The sequence below is a fragment of the Syzygium oleosum genome, unplaced genomic scaffold (assembly GCF_021117445.2).
Source record: "Syzygium oleosum isolate NSW1041296 unplaced genomic scaffold, Sole_v2.1 Sole_v2.08, whole genome shotgun sequence".
In the NCBI taxonomy this organism is placed as follows: Eukaryota; Viridiplantae; Streptophyta; class Magnoliopsida; order Myrtales; family Myrtaceae; genus Syzygium; species Syzygium oleosum.
Window position 1 is genome coordinate 4,617,507 of NW_026607492.1, and position 20,031 is coordinate 4,637,537.

Below are 20,031 nucleotides of genomic sequence, written 5' to 3' on the forward strand. Positions count from 1 at the left end.
GGAAATTATTTTTCTAATGTGATATCAAAGTCTAGATCGTAAAAAGTTCGAATCTCGACACTTTAGCTTTTAATGGGACCTCTAATTCTAATTGAATTTGTATGCTTGGCGATGAGTTCTTAGCATTTTTTTTTAAAGAATTTTAGCCCTCGCATTTCTTTCCTTTTTTTTTTCGATTTATCAATGTTGATTTAGACAACGATTCTTCAGGGACTAAAGATATGCGCGCGCTTTTGGTGTCACTGTCACTTTGGTTAATTACCTAAAGTACTCCATCATATTTTGGACGGTGTCATTTAAAAAATTTACTTTAGCCGCACCGCACCTAATCGGCCCAACTCCCTTTTCCTTCACATGTTCTACTGTTCGGAAGGTTTTGAGAAAGAGCAATTTTCTACACGTATTCCATGATTTGATGTTTAGAATCTATTCTTTAAGTGAAGTGATGTGACGGATTATGATGAAATATTTGCATAAATGGGCGCCGTTTAATATAATCGAAAATGATAATGATTTATCACATGACCGCTTGATAATCACTTGTCTTATAAATCGATGACAAACCGATGAAAATCCCTTGCACACAGTTTGCCTTTTGAAGGTGAAAAATTAACGAAGGAAAGAAAGTGCGCAAGCAACCGGGCATCAAAGATGTGGCAGGCCAAAAGCTTTGGAGTAATAATGCATTGGAGCCCACAAAAATATGGACCGCCTTTCCAAAATTCATATATGAGACAACGGAGTTTATCGTGTAGATTGTAAATTATACGAATCGATTTCATCTCGATCGTTAATTAACGAGTCTCGTAAGAGGATCCACGCAATCGACAATGGAGATGGATTCGGTCTACATATGATCCATAAACCAAAAGGTGTTTTTTTCTAATTTATATGATATGTTCCTATTGTTTACACGAATAAACTATAGAATAAATATCATACATTAGCAAGCTCGGCCCAAACTATATTGGTCTGGCATTTGATCGTAAGACCACAAAATTGAGATGGGAAAAAAGTAGAGATTTGAATTACAAAATTAGATTAAGCTTGAGCCCGACAACTCATCCATTTGAACTAGCCTTGAGTTATGCTTTCCTATGGAATTCATGCTACCCACTTTCAATGCTCACTTGGAAAAAAAACAAGACATTTTCTCCATCACATATATTCCTTGACTTGGGGCCAAAGGTCAATTGAATGTGACCACTTCGTTTGTGAGTGTCGCGTCGTTATGCTGAGACCATGCTAACCATCTCTATATTCATCCAATTTCATGTCTCCAAGGAAATGACTTGACCTTGCTTCGCGTCCTCATATGAACTGTTGCTTTGCTTGATCTTTGAACGATCTAGAATTGAAGAGGTTTCGAGTTGACAGCACTAACTCCCATCAAAGGACTCGTGTGACCGATAGACTGGCTCGATGGAACGGCAATTTGGGAAATCTTATCTATATCATTCCCGATCTCGAACTTCGAAGATCAATGACATAATAACCTTTGGTTCTCAAATTAATCGAAATTGTGAAAAGGCTCTCCTTAATCTGGGAAAAGAAATTGAAAACCTATCTCGAAACATCCTTCAATGGCAAGTTGGTAGCTAGCAATGTGACGCCCCAGAACGTCACGCGCAACACGTACCAAATAATATTATTAATAAATTGGCCAGCGAAAGTCAAAGTCTGAATAAGTTTTGTCAAAATACTATTGCTTCTCCTTAACAACACTTGTGAGAATTACAAGTCCATACAATACATCATAAAATCACAAAGAACAACATCTGGGTAGGTCGAAGTTGCCTATCTCCATACTACAATTTACTCCAAAGACGGCCCGCACAAAAGTAGACTTTACAATGAGTCGTAGATGTCGTCGCATTCATATCAACCAAAATCCCGCATCAACCCATATAGTAGATATATATCTAGTACAAATTATATCCGCCCTCGGGACAAGCATCACAACGTACTAGCATTCATAGTATTTAGGGAAAAACCAGCAAGCATTGGTAGCAGATTGTCCACTCCTACATGTCTGAAAAAATAATGGGATGAGCCGAGGCCCAGTAAATGAAGTCTCTAGTTTTAAGTTAGGAAAATCAGCTTACCACTTCACCTGGCATAAACCACATACATGCATAATAAACAGTATGCATAGAATTCGAATGCCTGTTATACCTTTACCGTCTGAATGTGCCACAAAGTCTGAGCAATGCCACATTTCACAATACTTTCACTCAACCACAAGCATATGAAGTAAAACATTCGTGCTCATGCGATTAGGTTCATTACTTCATCCTCCCGAATACTCTCGGGGCATCCCGACCAACGGGGCATCTCAACTCCGAGGCATCCCGGCACACACCCGGGGCATCCGGACCAACGGGGCATCTCGACTCCCGAGGCATCCCGAAACACTCCCCAGGGCATCCCGACCTACGGGGCATCCTGTTGTAGCAAACGCGGAAAAGCAAATACAGAACACGAGGATTTACGTGGTTCGATCACAACGTGATCTACGTCCACGGGCGAGGCAAGACAAAATTCCACTATAATCAAAGAGAGTACAGTTTTCAGAAGTCAAAACAACGACAAAAGCTCACGGCTTACAAAACTCTCTGAAAATAAAATTCTCTCTCTCTACAATGAGAAAACCTAGCCGCGGTATAAATAGTGCTCCCAAAAAAATTTCCTCGGGGGCTACGCCCCCAAACCCCCCGAAACATTGGTTCGTTGCTCCAGCTCGAGCGGACCGCCATAAATCTCAATTTCCTCGGCCCAACTCTCCGCGTCGCGAACTAAATCTCAATTTTCGGGTCGCACAAAAATATGTCGGGTCGGGTGTTAAACCGGACCGAGAACATAAAATTCAAGACATATTTAACAAATCTCCACCTTGGCTTGAATTTCCCAAAATAAAACAGTCAAGAAGCCGAACACATTCTCTCGGCATCCCTAAGCCTACGTGAGCTAACTCGGTGTAGGAAACAAGGGCTGCAACGAAAGAACATATCCACTTCAAAAACAAATGTAGAACTGTCATTTACCTCTCCACCAAAGCCTCAGAAGGGGCAAACTCAACTGAGCATGCCAATCAAGTTCAAGCAATGCTTAAACTTGTTGGCGGGAACTGGCTTGGTCAACATATCAGCAGGATTGTCAGCTGTACCAATTTTCTTTACTGTCATATTTCTCTCAGCAACTGCCTCTCGAATAAAGTGATACCTGACATCGATGTGCTTAGTCCTCTCATGATATGCTTGATTTCTAATCAAGTATATAGCACTCTAATTGTCGCAAAAGACAACCGAATTGTCTTCCTGCTGTAGCCCAAGTTCCTGAACAAGATTCCTTAACCAAATACCTTCTTTCACGCCTTCGCTGCTGCCATATACTCTGCCTCCGTAGTAGACAAAGCAACCGTCGATCGTAAGGTTGACCTCCAACTAATAGCCGAACTAGATAGTGTGAAAAGATAGCCAGTCAAAGATCTCCTCTTATCGAGATCACCTGCATAATCGGAATCCACAAATCCCACGATTGAGGTACCGTTAGAACTGTTTCTATCAAACACTAGGCCCAACTCTGCGGAGCCTCTAAGATACCTAAGTATCCATTTCATCGCTCGCCAATGAACCTTTCCAGGATGCGCCATATATCTACTAACCACACTAATCGCACTGCGCAATGTACTGGACGAGTGCATACCATAGCATACATAATGCTACCGACTGCACTGGAGTATGGGACACGAGACATCGCAGCCTCCTCGACCTCTGATTGAGGTGAATGTAGAGCTGAAAGTCTAAAATGGGATGCCAACGGTGTACTCACGGGCTTAGCGTTTTGCATGCCAAACCTCTCAAGCACCTTCTCAATATAACTCCTCTGTGAGAGATATAACTTCCCTTCTTTCCTGTCCCTCTGAATCTCCATTCCTAAGATCTTCTTGGCAGGACCCAGATCCTTCATCTCGAACTCCTCACTGAGCCGTTTCTTCAAGATCAACACTTCTGACATGTTCTTTGCAGCAATGAGCATGTCATCCACGTACAAGAGAAGATAGACAAAGGATCCATCTGAACCCTTCCTGAAGTAGACACAACTATCATAGTTGCTCCTATGATAACCGCTCCCTATCATAAAGCTGTCGAATCTCTTATACCACTGTCTTGGTGACTGCTTCAGACCATACAAGGATTTCTTCAATTTACAAACATGATCTTCCTTGCCTTCTACGTAATAGCCCTCGGGCTGGGCCATATAAATAGTTTCCTCAAGCTCGCCATGCAGAAAAGCAGTCTTCACGTCAAGTTGCTCAAGCTCTAAGTCAAATTGAGCAACTATAGCCAGCAACACACGAATGGAAGTGTGTTTTACCACAGGGGAGAAAACTTCGTCATAATCAATTCCCTCCTTCTGGTTGTAGCCTTTAGCTACGAGCCGAGCCTTGCATCTAGCATTTTCAACACCTGAAATTCCTTCCTTTTTCTTGAAGACCCATTTACACCCGATGGCTCTTTTTCCCTTAGGCAACTGCACCAAGTCCCAAGTCTGGTTCTTGTGAAGTGATTCAAGTTCCTCAACCATAGCAACAGCCCATTTCTCTGATTCTGTGCAAGTAACAACTTCTGTATAGGTAGAAGGTTCCTGAATACCCATATCTTCTGCTGTCGAAAGAGCATAAGCCACCAGATCAGAGAATCCATATTTCTGAGGAGGCCGAGTCTGCCTCCTTTCTCTGCCAGTAGCAATAGAGTATGGCTGCTCCACCTCATCTACAGCTTCCTCATCTGAACTTGAATCAACAGGAGTATTTTGCTCGTTCAAAACATTCTGAGAGGTCTTTTCTGGAAGCTCCACCTGAACCTCCACCTCATTCATATCACTCTCATGTTTTCCTGCAAACTCATCAGCAACTTTCCTTTGATCAAGCATATGCATTTCATTAAATGTAACATCCCTACTAATAATGAACTTAGGTGAGTTAGGTTCCTGGCACCATAAACGATAACCTTTCACCCCATCAGCATACCCAACAAAAATACATTTCTTTGCTCTAGGTTCTAACTTACCATCCTTAACATGATAATAAGCAGGGCATCCAAAAACCTTTAGATTAGAGTAATCACAAGGCTTACCTGACCACATCTCAAAAGGAGTCTTGCATTCTATTGCTGTTGAAGGAGAGCGATTAACCAGATAACAAGCCGTGTTAATAGCTTCAGCCCAAAAATCCTTTTCCATGCCAGCATTAGAGAGCATGCATCTTGCTCTCTCCAATAGAGTTCTGTTCATACGTTCTGCCACTCCATTCTGCTGTGGAGTGTGTCTAACTGTACGGTGTCGAACAATACCTGTATCTGCACAGAATTCATTAAAATCGCCACCACAGAACTCAAGACCATTATCAGTCCTAAGACGTTTGATCTTCTTCCCTGTCTGATTCTCAACAAGAGCTTTCCACTTCTTGAAAGTTTCAAACACATCACTTTTTCTTTTCAAAAAGTAAACCCAAACCTTCCTGGAATAATCGTCAATGAACGTCACAAAGTAAAGAGCACCACCCTTAGATGGAACCTGTGATGGTCCCCATAAATCGGAATGGATATAGTCGAGTGTGCCCTTTGTCGAATGCGTCCCCGTACTGAATCTGACTCTACATTGCTTGCCAAGAACACAATGCTCACAGAAATCTAGCGAGGTCGTCTGCTCCCCACAAAGTAAACCACGTTTACTCAAAACTGACATGCCACGCTCACTCATGTGGCCCAAACGCATGTGCCATAATTTCGTTCTATCATTATCAGAAACGGAATTGCTTGAGCCAATCGAAGGACCCATAACTGTGCTACCCTGCAAACGATACAAGTGATTCACCTTGCTTCCTTTCATCACAACCAGATTGCCTTTTGTAACTTTGAGAACTCCACCTCCACCTGAGTACACACACCCAATGGAATCCAAACTGCTCAACGAGATAAGGTTTCTCTTCAAGTCTGGTATATGTCTAACTTCAGTCAAGGTTCTTACTGCTTTGTCGTGGCATTTAATCCGAACAGTACCAATACCCATGACTTTGCATACAGCATCATTCCCCATCAAGACTGATCCACCATTCAATGGCTCGTATGTGGTGAACCATTCCCTGTTTGGGCACATGTGATATGATGCTCCCGAATCCATTATCCAAACATCATTGGACAAATTAACAGCAGAGCATGCCGTAAGAACACTGTCTGACGCATTAGCCTCATTTTCGTTTGCAACATTCGCCGAATCTTGTTTTTGACCATGCTGCTTATCCTTTTTCTTGAGCGAAGGACAATCTGACTTGTAATGTCCCTTTTTTATGACAATAGTAGCACTCAACGTTCATCTTATCTCCAGGTGGCTTAGATTTTGAACGACCAACAGATTTCCCTCGGAAAGCTTTATCCCTGCTCTTGGTCCTGCCTCTCACAAACAAACCATCTGCTTTATTTTCACTGGTATTCCCATTCAATTTTGTTCTCAGTTCTGCAGAATTCAAAGATGCTTTGACATCCTCCAAAGTTATGGATTCACGTCCATAAAGCATCGAGTTCACAAAATTTTCGTATGAGGCAGGCAGTGAACATAACACGATCAAAGCTTGATCTTCATCCTCGAGTTTAATATCTAAATTTTTCATATCCAGAACAATTTTATTAAACTCATCCAAGTGTTCCTGAACAGACGTACCTTCGCGCATCTTTAGGGTATAAAGACGCTGCTTCAAATAAAGTCTCGATGTTAGAGATTTCTTCATATAGAGACTTTCCAGTTTCTTCCAGAGACCGGCCGCTGTTTCTTCATCCACGACTTCTCGCAAAACCTTGTCATCAAGAGACAACTGGATCGCGCTATGCGCCTTCTCGTCCATCTCTTCAATCTCAGCCGAGGTCATATCGTCTGGATATTTTCCGTCCAGCGCCTTAATCGTACCCTCTCGCCTCAATAAAGCCTTCATCTTTATTCTCCATAATCCGAAGTTGTTCTGTCCGTCAAAAGATGAGATCTGAAACTTCAAAGATGCCATCTTGCTCGAACCCTAGAATCGGACGTAGCTCTGATACCAGTTTGTTGTAGCAAACGCGGAAAAGCAAACACAGAACACGAGGATTTACGTGGTTCGATCACAACGTGATCTACGTCCACGGGCGAGGCAAGACAAAATTCCACTATAATCAAAGAGAGTACAGTTTTCAGAAGTCGAACCAACGACAAAAGCTCACGGCTTACAAAACTCTCTGAAAATAAAATTCTCTCTCTCTACAATGAGAAAACCTAGCCGCGGTATAAATAGTGCTCCCAAAAAAATTTCCTCGGGGGCTACGCCCCCAAACCCCCCGAAACATTGGTTCGTTGCTCCAGCTCGAGCGGACCACCATAAATCTCAATTTCCTCGGCCCAACTCTCCGCGTCGCGAACTAAATCTCAATTTTCGGGTCGCACAAAAATATGTCGGGTCGGGTGTTAAACCGGACCGAGAACATAAAATTCAAGACATATTTAACACATCCCGACACACGGGGCATCGTCACACACCACTAAATGGGCGACGGAATTAATATTATTCCCATGCAAGTCATGACAACCAAGTATTTGCATGCGAAAGTCCGCTTTGGCAAGTCCCATACCGAGCCATCACGGTTTTGTACTTTAAAATCATGAAATGCATCATCTGAGCAATTAAATATGAAGCAATACATTTCAAACTCAAAAGCAAACTCAACTCATAAGCAAATTCAGGTTCAAAAGCAAATTCGAGTCATCAGAAGCAAGTTCAAACTCAGAAGTGAATTCAGGCTCATAATCGGGTTCAGACTCAGAAGCGGGTTCAGATTCATAAGCGAATTCAGACTCATAAGGCTAAAGTTTGAACGGTAAAGTCTGAACAGTTTAAAAAGTATACAGAACCAGATTCTTGACAGTAAAGTCTAAGCAGTTCCAAAGATATACAGAATCATCATTCATACTCACATAATATACTCCACTTTCAGTAAAACGATTTTCTACCCTTTTTTAAACATACATAAATCAATAAGAAGAATCCAACAATTACCTCAAAGATAATACTTACACGTTTAGATTTAATCGTTTCACTTGCCGATTTTCACCATTCTTTAAGGAAACAAATCACATCGATTTAAACGTGCACAGAACCAGCAAAACAGATTCAACCATCATCACAACCTCACTATTGCACATCAAAATAACCTTTCTCAAGCAACCAAGTTAAAAGTGTCAGTAGATTTACTTAGCTTAAATCTAGAGTTTTCACTTACCTTATGCAGAATTTGAACACCCAAAAGTTAAAGCTCTCTCTCAGAAATTCTGGATCGGTGATGGTGAAAGTAAAAAGTGAAGAAGGGAGTTACGATTTGGTAAGATTTTCCTTCGGTGATACCCAGATAAATGAAACAGAGGAGTAGACGAAGGGGTGGATAATTACAATGCACTCACAGGTGGCACTCACAGATGGCATCTTCTCTTTCCATCATAGCCAGGTGTAAGAAATCAAGAAAGGAGTGGTGGCCAAGGAAAATGATTACTTAGGCTAGGTGTCTAGCTCAAGGGGACAAATGGCATTCGGTCATCCTGTCCTTCAATAGTCACGTGAGAGAAGAAGAGTCCAGAGGAATATTTTGAGAGAATATCTCCCCCCTTTCCTTAACGGCAAATTAGAATAAAAGACTAACACTACTTAACCAAAATTAACCAATAATAATAATACCCACTAAATTCCCAACACAACGGTAAATTAATTAATACCGCACTACAATTATCGCACACAACAACGTTTAAGATTTTAATTATGACGAGCTTGGGGCGATTACGTTTCCGAATCCGCGCTTCGCAATTTACAATCCAACAACGATTTTTACGCGTGTGCACGAATATTAACTTAAATAATATTTAGCTTTATAATCCAAATATCATCTTCGAAAATAGAAAATTCCCAACGTCAATTACTTATTGTTACGAAATTTCCGGATGTCACAAGCAATGTACTCAATCTTTTATATAGAATCACATGATTCATTTGCTCATTAAAAATTGTTCACGTTAACGTTGGTCGTGCCACGTAGGATGGCCAGCGTCCACGTCAGAGATTTCCGATCAAAATTGACCAGATAAACTCAATTGGCAAAACATGAAAATATTTAAGACTCAATTAACACAATTAAAAGGTCCGCATGTAATTCTAGCTCATAAAGTACATCATCTATGGAATGTTAAATTTCATGTCATGACAACGCAATATAGTTGCAAGATGAAAAGGGTTGATTGCCACAGGAGGCTTTTCGAAGATCGATCAACATCAAACATGAGAAGACATCACATCTTTGAGAAAGATAGTCGCGATTCGCCGGTGGGAATCAGTTTGCCGAGTATCAGAAGGATGCCCTTCATAATTATCTAGGGTTTTTGTTTTCCTTTTCCTGAGCATAATCATTTTCTACCGTCTAACTTACAGTATCTATACTATTATATAAAGCAAAGAAAACCTCCTATTTTTATGGGATTTCAATCATTTTTTTTCTTCCTCAAATAATCTCGATTACTTATTTTACAAAGGACAGATGGATGAATGAGTAACCTTATCTTATCTCTCGCGTATTTCAGTTTTAAATTCTGAATCTCTATCTTATTATGATCTTTCAAAAACAAAATTCGAATCTCGAAACGATTTTCTCTGCACGATGTTCTTTGTAACACGTACTTTTATCGTGCATTTCGACCAATATCTTTTATGCAAATATTTCCTAATTGGGTGATTTTTCTTAACATACCAAATGTCTCTTTCTTGCGTATGCATAGCTGCGTGTACATCTTTGCTGGAGCAAACAATGGGAATAACTAGTGGGGCCTGTGGGGTATCAGAATATATCCCTAAAAATGAATTTCCAAAAATGGGGAATAATGCCGGCCTATGATAAATCCGTCTATCTCCCAAAAAGAAGCGAATAGAGAAAATCCACCATAATCAAGAGAGGATAGTGCTGAGGATCCCCAATGAAATTCCCTCGTTCGTCGCCTGGCCAAGTAGGTGCTTAAGTTAAAAGAAAAGACTACTTTACAACTCCTTTCGGCAGCTTACACACATACATTCCAACTAGGAGTGTCAACGGTTCGATTTGATTCAGGATTTTAGAAAAGACTCGAAATTTTCTGTTCAGTTTGGTTTTGACGCCCCTAATTCCAACCCCAAAGAGAATTCACATATAAAGCATATTTACATATTTTTATGTATCGATATTATCAAAATTATGATTTAACATTTAAGTAATCTAATATTTCAAAGTTTAAGCCATTAGATCACCAGCAACCTAATTTTCTCGTGGTTACCATTTTGTTAAAGAGTGAAATTAGATTAGGTTTTAGAATGTTAAAAAGTAAACCAAACTATAATCTCGCAACCAAGATTGTTGTGATTTGTATATAATTAATATATCATAATTGACCCATAACCACTTGCTTAAACTTTTGAACAAAGATGGGTATGAATAGATTTTTATGCGGGTTCGGACTTGGACTAATCTCCTCGAATGAGTCCCCAAGAGGCATTGGACTTCTACGCTCGTCCCAACAGTAAGAAACATTAGATCTACTTAATAAGTCCTCCTATCATTTGATAGCATCGTAGATTTTCATGACATTTAAATTAAAAAATTAAAAATACAGACCGTAAGATAAGTAAGCATACTAAAATTCCTAAGTCTAACAATTCCACTAACAACCACAACAAGTGTTAAGACAATATTGGCAAATTAAGTCACGGAAAGAACTATAAATTTGATGAATTGGAATCCTTAAAAAACCAAGAACCCTAATTACATTTTGTTGGAGAAATTGATTGCCGATGAAGATAGAGAAATAGTAATAGATCCTTGATGCTTTGATGCGTAATGACAATTACTGTCTTTAAGGTATTATTTGCCTCCACTATTGTTGCTACCGAGTTTAGAACAAATATACCTCCAAGATGTACACCAAAGCCGCAGAGAAACGAGTTTAACAATTACTCAATTTCTCACTTAGAATTTCACCTTGAATATGTTGTTAAAATTGTGTGTATGAAAAGAGAAGAAGAGAGAGTTCCGAAGAAGGTTGAATTGGGAATAGGTACCTTATCTCCAATCATCACCACTCTTCATGTTAAGAATAAATTCCTTTCATAACCACCGATAACCTCTTTTTTAGGACGAAGAGTCACATCTTTTCATAACCAATAGTCACATCTTCTATTAACCAAGAGTCACCTCTTTTACGATAACAAACTATTTCAACAATCCCCCACTTAGTTTGTTATCTGCACTAATTTACATAAATTCATACATACAAGAAGGTATCTGTTAAGATTTGAACATTCAATTAGTGTAAATAATTTCCATTAACGAAATCATTGGTAGATAAACTTTGAACCGTGATTTTGTTTGTTAATCAAATTATCACACATATGAATTTATACACATTTGGTTAGAAATTTTCCTATGCCTAAGCACTTTTATGACCTTGTGCTCCCTCCTGCATTCATGAACATTTACAAAAGTTCATCCGACTTTTGTTAGAAGCGGCACCACTTCTTATGTTTTTTTTTTTTTTTTTGGTAAGGACACCACTTCTTATGTTCATATAGGTGAAGTTCCTAAATTATTCCCTTAGCATTGCCCTGCTAAAAACTTTGAACTTCATTAAGAGTGTTTCTTACACTCATCCTCCTAACTTTCCATGAGTACTAACCTTATGCCCTAGTACTTGATCACCGTCAAGTTACAATAGCTTGTTGTTACCCATTTAATTTTATAATGTTGGGTTTCCACTATGCTTGACTATTATCAATTGGTCTAAGACCCATTCTCTTAGCAGTGCTGCTTAATAAACCTCTCAAGAGTCCTTTAGTGAATGGATTAGCCAAGTTATTATTTGTTCGAACATAAATTACTGAAATAATTCCATCAGTAATTAATTGTCGAACATACTCATGTCGCAAACTAATATGTCTAGATTTTCCATTGTATATTTTATTTTATGCCTTAGACATAGTTGTCTCACTATCATAATGTAAAGATACGGCTACCATTGGTTGTGGCAACAACTCTATATCCAATAGCAAATTTTGCAGCCATTCAACCTCTTTACTAGCCGCCGATAGTGATATGAATTCGGATTCCATCGTTGAATGAGCTATACATGTTTGCTTCTTTAGTGCCCAAGAAACTGCACCATTTGCAAGCTTAAAGACGCACCAAGATGTTGACCTGTTATCAATTGGGCTAGTTATCCAACTAGCATCTGAATATCCTTCTAGTACTGCTGGTTGTCTTTCATAAAATAGACCATAATGCATTGTTTTCTTTAAATAACCAAGAATTCTACTTATAGTCTTCCAATGCACAGTACTAAGATTACTAGTAAATCTGGACAATTTACAGACAATAAATGCTATATCCGGTCTAATGCAATGCATAGCGTATATCAGACTTGCAATTGCACTAGCATATTCTAATTGTGCTAAAGGGTGCTCAGTATTTTCCATCAATTTAATTGATATATCATATGGTACATTTGACTCTTTAATTTCCAAATACTAGTATTTTTGAATGATTTTCTCCACATAGTGGCATTGACTTAAAGCATAACCCCCACTATATTTGATCACTATGATACTTAAAATTGTATCCACTTCTCCCAAATCTTTCATTTTAAACTGAAAAGATAGATACCGTTTAGTTTCATCTATACCATGCATATTTGTACCAATAATGAGCATATCATCTATATATAAGCATATTATAACTCCATACTCTTTGGTAAATTTTGAGTAAATGCACTTATTAGCATTGTTATGCTTAAATACATATGATAAAACCACCAAATCAAATTCTTCATGCCATTGTTTCGGTGCTTGCTTTAAACCATATAAAGATTTGTTTAACTTACAAACCTTATTCTCATTTCCAGGTAGAACGAAACCTTCAAGTTGTTCCATATACACCTCATCTTCTAGTTTACCATTTAGAAAAGTTGTTTTAACATCCATTTGATGCACATGCAATTTATAAATTGATGCCAAAGCTAATAGAACTCTAATGGATGTTATTCAAGCAACTGGTGCATATGTATCAAAGTAGTCAATCCTATTTTTCTGCTTATAACCTTTTGCTACTAACCTTGCTTTAAAGGTTTGTAATGTACCATATGGATTATACTTTCTTCTAAATGCCCATTTGCATCCGATTGGATTTGATCCAGGAGGCAATTCAACTAACGTCCATGTATTGTTAGCAATAATTGAATCCATTTCATCATTAATTGCTTCTTTCCAAAATGATGCATCTCTAGATGCCATTGCCTCACTGAATGTCCTTGGATCTTCATCCAAGTACAATAACATGGGTAATTTATTCACAACATTTTCCTCATCTCCTTCTTCCAGGAAAGTTACAAAATCGGAACCGAAATCTTTCATTTTCTTCACTCTTTGACTTCTCCTTGGCTCGCTTGGAGAATTAAATAGTTTCCTTTTAATTGATGAAGGATTGCTTGCGTCAATTGTTATTTGTGAATATGTTGAGGTATCACTTGAATCTTTAAGAAACTTGTGTTCAAGAAATTCAACATCTCTTGATTCCACAATAACATTATATTCAACATCTAATAAGCGATAAGCTTTAGAATTTTCAGCATATCCTATAAACACACTTTTTAACGCCCTTGGTCCTAATTTTGTTTGCTTAGGATAAGGAATTCTATAGTACGCAAGGCATCCCCATACTTTAGAGTGTTGGATATTCGGTACCCTTCCTTTCCATAATTCATATGGAGATATCTTAAATTTCTTCGAAGGAATTTTGTTGTGAATGTGGCATGCAGTAAGAAGTGCTTCTCCCCACAAATTTATTGACAATTTTGCTTGTAAGATCATGGAATTAACCATATCCACCAAAATTCGATTCTTTCTTTCGGCCAATCCATTCTGTTGTAGTGTATAGGGTGCACTTACTTGATGCACAATACCATTTTCCTCACAAAATGCAGAAAAATCTAATGAGAAGTATTCTTCTCCGCAATCACTTCTCAAAACTTTGATTTTTGCGTCCCTTTGATTTTCAACTACAACCTTGTATATCTCGAACATATCAAAAGCTCGATCTTTTGATTTCATTAGGTAAATATGAGTATATCTAGAGTAATCATCAATAAATGTAATAAAATAACGATTTCCACCCCTAGTTACTACACATTTAATTCACAAATATCAGAATGCACCAATTCAAGTACTTTAGTAGATCTTTCTACCTTTGAGAATGATTTCTTAGTCATCTTTGCTTGTAAACATATTTCACAATCCTTCTTATCCCGATTATCACATGATATCATACCACATTTATTCATAAATTTCAAAGTACTATATCCAACACGTGATAATCTATTATGCCACAAGGAAGATGACTCAAGCATACAAATAGAAATGAAATTCTTATTAATACTTAATTTGAACATTCCGTTACAAGAGTACCCTTTTCCCAACAAATATCCCATACTTAGACAAGATAAGCTTATTGGCCTCTAACACAGCCTTAATTCCATTCTTGCACAACAAATTCGCTGATACAAGATTCTTACAAATATCAGGAACATACAGCACATTGATCAAAGTCAATTTCTTTCCGGAAGTGAATTGCAGTTCAACTGTGCCAGTCCCTTGAACAACTGCAGTATTGTGATTTCCCATCAACACTTATTGTTTCTTCTCCATAGGTGTATAAGATTTGAATTGCTTCTTATCATTGCAGACATGCACAGTTGCACCGGAATCAAACAACCAATCCTTTGAATCATTCATAGTTGACATATTTAATTCAGTCATCATCCCAATTTGCAATTCAGAGACCATAGCAACTAATCCATTGGTGTTTTGCTCCACAATATTCGCCGTTGTGTCAGCCTTTTACTTTTTCCGGTAGCAGCACTCCTTATTGTAGTGGCCTTTTTTACCACAGTAAAAGCAAGACTTGTCCTTCTTGAATGTACTGTTGTTGCCAGACTTGTTGGTGTTGTTGGTGTTAATGAACTTCCTCTTGTTTCCCCTCTTATTTTGTTTGTCTCTACACATGTTGCCATTCTCAACAAAATGCATCTTGTTTGCAACTTTTTTCACGTAATTAGCCTCACGTTCCCGAGAACCTACCTCAATTCGAATGTGTTTTATCAAATTATCTACAGACAGGTTCTCGATTGTATGGAGAAGTTTCTTTCGATAATCATTCCAAGTTGAAGGCAATTTTGAAATAATTGCAGCAACTTGAAGAGGTTCAGAAACTTCAATCATAAGGTCTTTGAGTTTGGCAACATATATTTGAAGTTCCTCCACTTGCTTAGAGACAGAATTTCCATTAATCATGATAAATTCAAAATATTTCAGAGCAGTAAATCTATCGGTACGTTGTTTGTCAGTATTGTATTTGGTCTTGTGTAAGATTGAAAGGTTTCACACAGACAATATGACAAATCATCGAGAATCCTTCCTCGGCATCTTCTTTCATCATCCTCACGCCTTTTCCTTACAGCATTGATATCATCGGAATCATCATCCTTTGGATTAGGGATAGCGAGCAAGTTGGGATATAAGATGTAGAAGATACATAATTCAGATAAAAAAAGGATCATATTATCCTTCCAACGGATGAAATTAGTTCCATCATTAGGATCAATTCGCAATCTGTCAAGATTGCGAGCACTTGATACAGCCCATGTCTCCATCTCTATGACAATAATACCTTAAGATTGTGAGAGAAAATTGATTGCTGATGAAGATAGAGAAATAGTAATAAATCTTGATGCATTGATGTGTGATGACAATCACGGTCCTTAAGGTATTATTTGCCCCCACTATTGTTGCTGTCGGGTTTAGAACAGATATATCTCTAGAATGTACACCAAAATCGCAGAGAAACGAGTTCAACAATTACTTAATTTCTCTCTTGGAATTTCACCTTGAATGTGTTGTTAAAGTTGTGTGTATGAAAAGAGAAGAAGAGAAAGTTCCGAAAAAGTTCCGAAGAAGGTTGCAGTTATGAACAGCTGCGGTTATAATAAATAACGTGCAATTTGATCTCTATTCACAGACGACCAATCAACACACTTATTGGGAATAGATACCTTATCCCTAGCCATCACCACTCTTCATGTTAAGAATAATTTCCGTTCATAACCACTAATAACCTCTTTTTTAGGACGAAAAGTCAACTCTTTTCATAACCAAGAGTTACATCTTCTATTAACCAAGAGTCACCTCTTTTATGATAAAAAAACTATTTCAACACATTTGGCATGCAAGAAGACATGCGCATCGTGCATGAGAATAAACTGTAGCAAAAATTAATGACGTAAAGACATCTTCGTCAGTTAAAATCGATACCTCTTGGCAAAAAGCCAAAAAAAAAGAAAAAGAAAATTGAGTTGACACCTCGAGAGCCATAAGAGCAAATTGGAGAACCTAGGAACTCTTAAGAATTCCATTGCAGATAGGAACTCTCAGATACCCCACGTGCTTCCTTTTATACCTTTCGACTGATAATATAGTTCCGCATCCACTTATTTCAAAGATTCTTAGGAAACTTTTGCCTCACGTAAATCCCTCTGTATCTCTAAGTACTATAAAAACCCCCCCTCGCTCAAGAACCCTAGCAAGTAATCCCATCCATATCTATCCAGTTTCAGGTTTCTTGAAAGCGATGATCATGGCCAAAGCCCCCATCAATGGCATTCTCCTTCTCAGGTAGGCGATTATTCTAACTCCATTTCTTGTTCTCACCAGTCACAGCACGTCAAGCGCCGCAACCGCGACTCATGGGTTGCATCGTGTTCTTTCGATGCTTTTCCACGTCCGATCGTATGACATGAACATACCGTAGTGACTGTCTTTGGATGTGTGTGGTTCAGCCGGCGATCGTACAGAGCACTAGCGGAGAAGAGGGCGGCGGCAAGTGCTATGAGGAAGGTGGCGAATGAGGAGGAGGAGAAGAAGGTGTTCTGGATGAGAGATCCCAAGAGTGGGAACTGGATACCGGAGAGCCACTTCGATGAGGTTGATGTTGCAGAGCTGAGAGAGAAGTTTCTCTCCAAGAAGAAGGGCAAACTTTGAACTAGATCTTCTGATAACTGTGGATTTTTCTTGATCTATAATCCCTTATTTGTGATATGACACGATACGATTTATGTTGTGATCCTATTAATACGGGATACAAGATGGCTTTTCAAATCAATGAATTTATGCAACTTTCGTGATTTTGTTATGCTATTTTATTGGCTTTGAATGGACATAAAACTTAGGACCCGTTTGGCTTATCCGAATGAAAAGCTTGGAGTAAAATAAAAATAAAGAGAATAAATAAGGAGGAATCGGAATGATACTGTATGTCAGAATCGAGCCCGTTTATAAACATCTTGCGATTCAAGTGACTTTTAGGACTAAAATAATTTGCTGACCTAATTTTATTATCGTGTTTGGTCCATTCATTCCCATATGTATGAACAGGTGATGAGGAAACGACCTAAAAGAATAGAAATGAGAATCCTATTCACATTCCATGTCCCCCGACAAGCAAGTGTATCTTTAGAAAATCAATGAAACCAGCTCACAAGACGAGGAGATACATGCATAGGAACCTACTTTGCAATAACACCTTAAATTCTCCTCCTTCTAGATTTGGTTTCAATGAGAAGGAGAACATGACTGAATCAAATACTAGTTATGTTAGATTAGTGAATTGCCAGAAATCGTTGATGTGGACGCTGGCTATCCTACATGACACGGTCGGCTCTGACGTAAATAATTTTTATTTTATATTTTAATAAAATCGTTTTGAAATTTTTTATTTTTCTTTTATTTTTCCTTTTATTTTTTTGTTTTCTCTTTTTCTTCCTTCTTTTATTTTTTTTTCCCACCGTGGCCAACGAGGGTCACCAGAGCTTGTCGGCCACTGGTCAAGGGCTGCGAAGCCCTTGCCGATAGCCAACAAGGGTCACAACCCTCGCCTGGCCTCGCGCAGATCTGAGTAAGGCCATCCTCGCAGGCTGTAGGTTAAGGCTTCCTTGCTCACAACTGTAACCAATCAAAAGCTTTGGAGTAATAATGCATCGGAGCCCACAAAAATATGGACAACCTTTCCAAAATTCATATTAGACAACAAATTATCGTGCAATTTATAAATTATACAAATTGCTTTCATCTCCATCATTAAATAATGAGTCTCCTAATAGTATCCACATCAACAGTGAAGATAGATTTGATCTACATATGATCCATAGACCAAAAAGTGTTTTTTTTTTAATTATATGAATTGTTCATATTGTTTACATGAATAAACTATAGAATGAAGAACATACATTAGAAACCTCGGCCCAAACAAAATTGGTCCGGCATTTGATCGTAAGAATAAAAAATTGAGATGCGAAATAACGAGAGACTTGAATAACAAAATTAAGTGTATAGCTTGAGCCCGACAACTTATCCATTCGAACTAATTTAAGTTCAAACCCTCGAGTATGCTTTCTTATGGAATTCAAGCTATCCGCTTTCTTGGCAGATTTCCTTAGCATTTGTAGGAATTTTGAATTTCGATCCTCACTTCGAAAAAACAAGACATTTTCTCCGTCACATATTTTCCTTGACTCGAGGCAAAAGGGTCAATTAAATGCGACCACTTCGTTTGCGAGTGTCGCCTCGTTATGCAGGGACCATGCTAAACTTCTCTTTATTGATCCAATTTTCATGTCTCCAAGGAAACGGTGTAAGGGCCTGTTTGGTTCAGCATTTGGAATATTCATTTGGGCTCTAAAGTCCCTTGGCCAAATGCAAATGGTGTTTGGCAATTCTTTTGGAGCACTTTGGGAAAATACAATTGCATTTCCGAAGGCTTCTAAAGTCTTTTAGGCCAAGACAGGTCTAGAGGCACTTTGGCAAATTGCATTTTCGGAATGCAAGGTGCACTGTTCATGCACACTGTTCATCTTCCCGAGGAACCAAACCGGAGGCCGGCGACCGCCGCTTGAGGGGTTCGGCGATCGCTGACCGGGGGTCGCCCTACCTCTGGCGACCGCCGCCTCTAGGTCGCGCGACCTAAGCGTTGCCTGAGGTTGGGCAACCCTAGGCGGTGGTCGCCGGGTCGGGCGACCCCTAGGAGGCGGTGGCCGGACCCGCGCGACCCAGGCGACGCCTAAGTCAGGCAACCTCAGGCCACCTCGCCTGAGGTCGCGCAACCCTCAGGCGAGGCTAGCCGGCGGCCAGATTTGACCATTGGCGGTTGGCCGGCTGCCAGATCTAGCCGGTAGAGGTTGGCCGACGGCCATTTTGGCCTGCCGGCGGTGGCTGAGTTCTTTGCTGATTTTTTTAAAAAAAAATATTAGCAAAATCCTTTACAAAATTAGTTTTTATCAAACGGTATTTAAACCAAAGTTCCTTTTAAACGTGATTTTAAAATACACGTTACCAAATATTATTTGCATTTCGAAAAACCCTTTTAGATCAAAAGCATTTACATTTTGCCAAAGATATTTTTCCAAAATCGAACCAAACAGGCCCTAACTCTGCTTCGCGTTCTCACATAACTGTTTGCTTTGCTAGATATTTGAACGATGTGGGACCGAGGAGGTTTCGAGCTCACATCACTAACTCCCATCAAAGAACTTGTGTCACTGACAACTGTCTTAGTGGAACAGCGATTTGGAAAATCTGATTTATATCATCTTCGGCCTCGAATTTCGAAGATCAATGATGACATAATAACCTTTGGTTCTCAAATTAGATGAAATTGTGAAAGGCTCTCCTTAATTTGGGAAAAGAAATCAAATACCTATCTCGAACCATCCTCCAATGGCCAGCAGACAGCTGGCGATGTACTCGATGTTTCACATAAACTCAAACGATGCATGTGCTCATCAAGTGATTCCCATCTAGTTTGCTCCAATATGGATTGAACCCACAAACTATATGATCGGAGG

General features: G+C 39.0%; 1 protein-coding gene and 1 non-coding gene across 2 annotated transcripts; one reads left to right on the plus strand and one right to left on the minus strand.

The window, feature by feature from the left end:
- The first annotated feature begins 16,710 nt into the window (after positions 1 to 16,710).
- On the plus strand, positions 16,711 to 17,247 carry LOC130134571 (protein SENESCENCE-ASSOCIATED GENE 21, mitochondrial-like). The gene is made up of 2 exons (XM_056314118.1): positions 16,711 to 16,807; positions 16,972 to 17,247. Exons 1-2 carry the CDS (start codon positions 16,764 to 16,766, stop codon positions 17,171 to 17,173), a joined length of 246 nt encoding a protein of 81 aa, XP_056170093.1. The 5' UTR covers positions 16,711 to 16,763; the 3' UTR covers positions 17,174 to 17,247.
- A 1,473-nt stretch (positions 17,248 to 18,720) lies between these two features.
- LOC115688348 (U6 spliceosomal RNA) lies at positions 18,721 to 18,822 on the minus strand. Its single transcript, XR_004006564.1, has one exon. It is a non-coding gene; the product is annotated as a U6 spliceosomal RNA (small nuclear RNA).
- Positions 18,823 to 20,031: the final 1,209 nt, after the last annotated feature.

Excerpts from the sequence above, each read along its gene's own strand:
- LOC130134571 (XM_056314118.1), top strand. The coding sequence starts at position 16,764 with ATGATCATGGCCAAAGCCCCCATCAATGGCATTCTCCTTCTCAG. Across the intron at positions 16,808-16,971 it reads AATGGCATTCTCCTTCTCAG|CCGGCGATCGTACAGAGCAC; the intron begins GTAGGCGATTAT and ends TGTGTGGTTCAG.